Consider the following 5,335-nt stretch of genomic DNA (forward strand, 5'->3'; position numbering starts at 1 on the left):
CTCTCCCCTGCCCCAGCCCAGGCAGTGTGTGGGCTTCATGCTGACTTGCCTATGTGTGTGTGAGTCCACGGTCTTTTGCTGCTTTTCTCATGCCTTTTCTTTATGACGTTTCAGCTCATCCACCATACACCATGTGCTTTAGAGTGAAATTCTACCCACACGAACCCTTGAAGATTAAAGAAGAGCTCACCAGGTATTTCCCGTTTGTTTGTGTGTTTAACGTGCCCCTCTGCCCAGCCAGGGCCTCCAAGTCTCACAGGCCAGACGAGCTCCTGCCTAGGGCCAAGCATCGCAGTGAAGCAGGCGTCCACTCAGCATTCAGGCTTGCAGGGTTTCTCTTGCACGTAATTGTCTCGGGATTTTTCAAACAGTTGTCATCGGGAGTGTAATTAACTGTACAAGAAAGCAGTGGTTATGAGGAGGAGGTCCTCTCTGAAAATGTCTGACAGTGGGATGCTAAAAATAAACAGAAAGCGACTCCCTAGGATATGGGCGAATTCCTAGCTAGTGCAGCCCTAGGGCCTGTCTTTTGGGTCTAAGTTTCTCTGGGGGAGTAAAGATCCCCTGATAGAATGGACTGTTTGTCATCCGCCTTTCTCTTGCTAAGTGACCCACTGTAGGAGGGCCAGCTTCCCTCTACCTGTAGACTCAACTCTCACCATTTTCCAGTCCTCGGGCCTCCTCCCTTCTCCTCTCCCTCTGCTGGGCCCACGTTCAGTCCACTTTCTGGGGGGTTTGTTTCCGTGAACAGCCTCGGCCAGTGCAGCTGAGCAGGGTCCTGGGAGGGCCACTGCAATGGCTGGAGAAGCTTCCATGTGTGCTTAGTTCTTGACGAGGCTCCGATCAGGTGACGGCGAAGATCACTGGGCATAGTCCTCTCTCAGAATACTCTGCATGGGTCCGAATGCCGCAGAGAAGCAAATGCAGTTTGCTCTGATCGTCACTTGCAGGGAGTCATGTTGGGCTCTGGGATATTTTGCTTTCTTGTTATCCACGAGCATCCGGTAAAGCTTGACCTTAGTGGCACTGAGGTGACGTTGGAAGGGAGCAGATGGCTCGGTTCTCTACTATTAATTTGTGTGCAGACGTTTAGTGAGCTGGCGCTTGGGGGCGGGGGCAGGGTGTGTGTGTGGAAGGAGGGACACGTAGATGGTGGACATCAGGACTGGTGTTGGTATTTTGCAATCTGGCCAGCTTGTTTTATTTAATTGATGTAAAATTCACATAAAATAAATTAATTTCAAAGTGTACAATTCAGTGGCATTAAGCACATGCACAGTGTTAGGCAACCATCCCCACTATCTAGTTCCAGAACATTTTCTCATCACCCCAAAAAGATACCCCAAAGAGACCCTGTTCTGTTTATTTCATATAAATGGAATCATACAATATGTGGCTTTGGCCTGCTTTAGGCTTGACAAATTTATTCATTTATTTCCTAAATTTTTCATCAGTTCCTACTATCTGCACAGCCCAGGGGGCGGGGGCTGTATGAGCGACAAAAAGAAAAAGAGAGAGATTCGTCCTGCCCTCCGGGTGCTGACAGTGTGATTAGGAAGGTCAAATCAAATCCAGACTAATGCCAGGCATTATTTTGTCAGGTCCCCAAACGGCTCACTTTTCTCATTTGTTTCCTCTAAAATCTTGTCTGGAGGATAAAAATTGAATATGTGTCACAATATAAATTAAAGATGGATCTTTTATTGTCGAGAGAGTCTCGTTTGAAGGAGTATGAAGTTTTAGTTAGTAACCCTGGTTAAACACCTGTCAATTAAATTTGCTACCATTTCCTGCATTTGACTGAATCGCTAAGGTATGAATAGTGGAAAATTGCGAACGCTTTTATGTCTCCTAAGGCAATGAAGACAATGCCGTGTCCTTGCACAGGTAAAAATGGACTTTTCTTAGTCAACACAGTCCTTAGAATTCAAAACGAATCTAGAATCTGCAGAATGTCCCTCGTACTTACGGTTTGAACCCTATCTTGAAAATGTTTAGTTTTTCTGTTTCATAAATTGTTATTTATTGTAAGATTAATCTGAAGTCTAAGAAGAATTTAATATATGAGAAATTAAGACCACATTCATGACCATGCTCAGGGGTAAAGAAACATTGAGAAAAGGCAGGATTAAAAGAAGAAAACACCAAAAATACTCACAAAAAAGGATATTTGAAATCACCTTTCATGCTTTCTTTATCTGTCCTTTCAAGCAGTCATCTTACAGTTCTTTGGATTTCTATGGCTTTTGTAAATGCTGTGTAAAATTGAATGTAATCAACATATGTTGATTTTAATTTTTTTGGTAAGAGCCATCTTTGAGTTCCTAGTAGGTAGAGCAGTAGCATTAATGGTGGCACAGTAGTATAGGCCCCTGGTTCTCTTGTGCTTCTGCTCCTTACTCCTTGTGTGCAGAAGTGATACCAAAGCATGATGCGTTATTTATTTATTTAATTTGGTGGCTATTCTATTCAAAAATGAACATCTGGACATGAAGCCATTTGTAAGGCTCAGTGGATTATGCTGAATCCAGAATGACCCACAGTCATCTCTAGTGACCACTGATATGAGCAGGGACCCGAGCTCAGAAGTTGTGAAACCTGATTTTATTTTCTCAGGAAGCTTTCATCAAACTTGATTTCTGAGTTATGGGATTAGAGCCCAAACTTCTCGTTCATCAGTAAATAGTTATTTGAATCTATTTTTCCCTACTAGACTCATCAAAGAGTGGAAAGGAATGCTTTTATGTTCAATGCATACATTCAGCAAGCATAAAAGAAACCCGGTGGCCTTTGGCCTGAGTGGTTTACAGTCTTTAAAAAAGAAAAGATTCGATCATTTCAAGTGTTTGTATCACATTGATATTCTGAATGGTCTGGGGCCACGGTCCTCAAAGCAAGGTCCCCCGACCCACAGCATCAGCATCCCCTGGGAACTTGGCCCCTGCCCTATAACTGGGATGGGCCCAGCAATCTGTGTTTTCATATGCCCTCCAGGAAATTTTAAAGCATGTCAAAATTTGAGAACCACTACTCTAAGGCAATTGGATTTTCAAGAGTATTAGTTTTGGGGGGCAGATTGTACAGTGTACACTTCAGTGGGTTTAGTATTTTCACAAAGTTCTGCCACCATCACCAGGGTCTAATTCCAGAACATTTTTATCACCCCAGTAGGAAACCCAGTGCCCAAGTGGTCATTCCCTGTTCTCCCCTCCCCCAGCCCCTGGTAGCCACTAATCTACTTTATGTTTCTATAAATTATCTTTTCTGGTCATTTTATACAAATGGAATCATACAATATGTGGTATTTTATGTCTGGCTTCTTTTCACATAGCTTAATGTTTTAAAGATTCATCCATTCTGTAGCATCTATCAGTATTTCATACGTCTTTATGGCTGAATAATATTCCACTGTATGAATATACCACTTTCTTTTATCCATTTATCAGCTGGGCATTTGGGATGTTTCCACCGTTTAGCTACTAAGAATAATTCTGCTGTGGACATTTGTGCACGAGCTTTTGTCAGGACCCAGATTCTGATTTATTTGGATCTGGGGTAGGGTCCGTTAGTGTTGGTACTTTTCAGAAACTCCCCCAGGTGGTTCTAATGTGCAGTCAGGGCTGAGAACCTTTGGTTTAGAACCTTATTATTCAAAGTGTGGTCCTGGGCCTGCAGCACAGCATCACCAGGGAGCTTATTATAAATGTGGGCTCTCATGCCCACCCAGACCCACTGAGCCAGAACCCACATTCTAACAAGATGTGCAGGTCACTCATGTGCTCAGTGAAGTGTGAGAGGCACTGGTTTAGGGAGCTGCTCTGGTCCTTATCTACCAAGTGTGATGTTGTCCCTCTGCTCAAATGCACACCAAACTCCAGATATGAAATTTGTTAGTGACTGCCTTTATCCCCTGCACACAATTCCATACAAAGTTGGGGACAGAGAGTATCATCTGAGCCTCCACCATGTCCCCAATGCCCATCACAGGGCATGTGTAAAGCAGGTGAGATAAAGATTCATCAAATGAGCCCCTGAACCCTGCAGGGTGTCCAGTGTGCTTTAGGTGAACCAGCGCCCAGAGAGGGCAAGCTCCAGCGCCCTGGGGTGGCAGTGCCTATGTGATCTCAGCATGTTAATCACACTCTCTGGATGAGGTTTTGCACGTGGCTCCTCACAGGCTGAGTGAAGATCAGATTATTTCAGCACTGGAGGTGGTGACTGGGACCAATTGAGTCGTGTCCCCTCCCCAACCAGTGCTCTCCATCCTGACCCCGACCCCCTCAGCCTGCCCATTTCACTCATTATCAGGTCTGCCTGGTTCTGTGGGCATCTGAGTTTGCCATCCCTGGAGAGGGGAGAGGATGTTAAACAGATGACAGCTCTAGCTGTGAAGACACTGGCTTCTGGCCACATAACCAAGTCTTTCTGACATTGACTAATGCAAGTCTCTCTGACCCCGAGACTGGTCCCCATCTGACTGAGTCCCTTTCCTGACTCTCCATTTCACACAGAGCCTGGGCAGCATGTACTTGAGGTGCGGGTGGTGGTGACAGTGGCTGTGGTTGTCATCATGTGGGAGTTCCTGCCAGGGACAGTGGCTTCTGGGCCCTGTGGCTTTCCTTGGTCCTTCTCCCATCTCTTTGGAAAGGGCTAGCCACCAGCTTTGGAAGCTGCTGCAGACACTTCAGATTTTCTGGATTCTGAGGGCCCCTCTCAGGCTCCTCTGCTCGCCCTCCAAGGGGCTTGACGTGTCTCGGCCACTCCTCGGAGCTGGGTAGGGCTCTGGGGACCCAGCTGGATAGGCACGAACAAACCTTCCTCTTCTTCCAGGCCTCAGCCAAAACTGAGGGCGACTCTTTCCCCTTTTGTATTGCAGGTACCTCCTCTTCCTGCAAATTAAAAGAGATATTTTCCACGGCCGACTGCTCTGCTCCTTTTCAGATGCTGCCTACCTGGGTGCCTGTATCGTTCAAGGTGAGTGTGGCCGCAGCTGCCCACCCCACCATTGCACTGGACTGTAGAGCTCTGGCTGTTCAGCCTCCCTCCTGCCTGACCTGTGCCCATCCTGCCCGTGTCCATCATTTGAGGCCAGGCAGGGCTGGGGACTTAGCAGCAGAGCCCTACTCACCTTCCCTCTCAAGCCAGTGGGGTCCTGGGGAAGGCTGAGCTGGGATGGTCACAGGGGCCACTGCAAGAGCAAGGGGTCCTCAAGGCCCTGTGGTGGAGCTCAGAGTCTCTCTTTCAAATGGGATGGAATGCATGACTTTATAAGAAGCTCTGAGGGGATGTGGGGTGTTCTGTGCTCTGAGCTCCAGCCACCAGCTGTGGGCCTAAT

At 46.7% G+C, this 5,335-nt stretch overlaps 1 protein-coding gene across 1 annotated transcript in view; it reads left to right on the top strand.

Annotated features, from left to right (window-relative positions):
* LOC124231889 (FERM domain-containing protein 3-like) overlaps positions 1-4,974 on the top strand; it is a gene marked incomplete at its 3' end in the record, with an annotated part of 191,692 nt that extends 186,718 nt beyond the window's left edge. Inside the window, exons 4-5 of the mRNA XM_046648902.1 lie at positions 115-193; positions 4,877-4,974. Of these exons, the coding sequence (XP_046504858.1) occupies positions 115-193; positions 4,877-4,974 (177 nt within the window). The remainder of the gene's footprint in view (positions 1-114; positions 194-4,876) is intronic.
* Between the last annotated feature and the right edge of the window lie 361 nt (positions 4,975-5,335).

This window comes from Equus quagga, unplaced genomic scaffold (assembly GCF_021613505.1).
Source record: "Equus quagga isolate Etosha38 unplaced genomic scaffold, UCLA_HA_Equagga_1.0 HiC_scaffold_111_RagTag, whole genome shotgun sequence".
In the NCBI taxonomy this organism is placed as follows: Eukaryota; Metazoa; Chordata; class Mammalia; order Perissodactyla; family Equidae; genus Equus; species Equus quagga.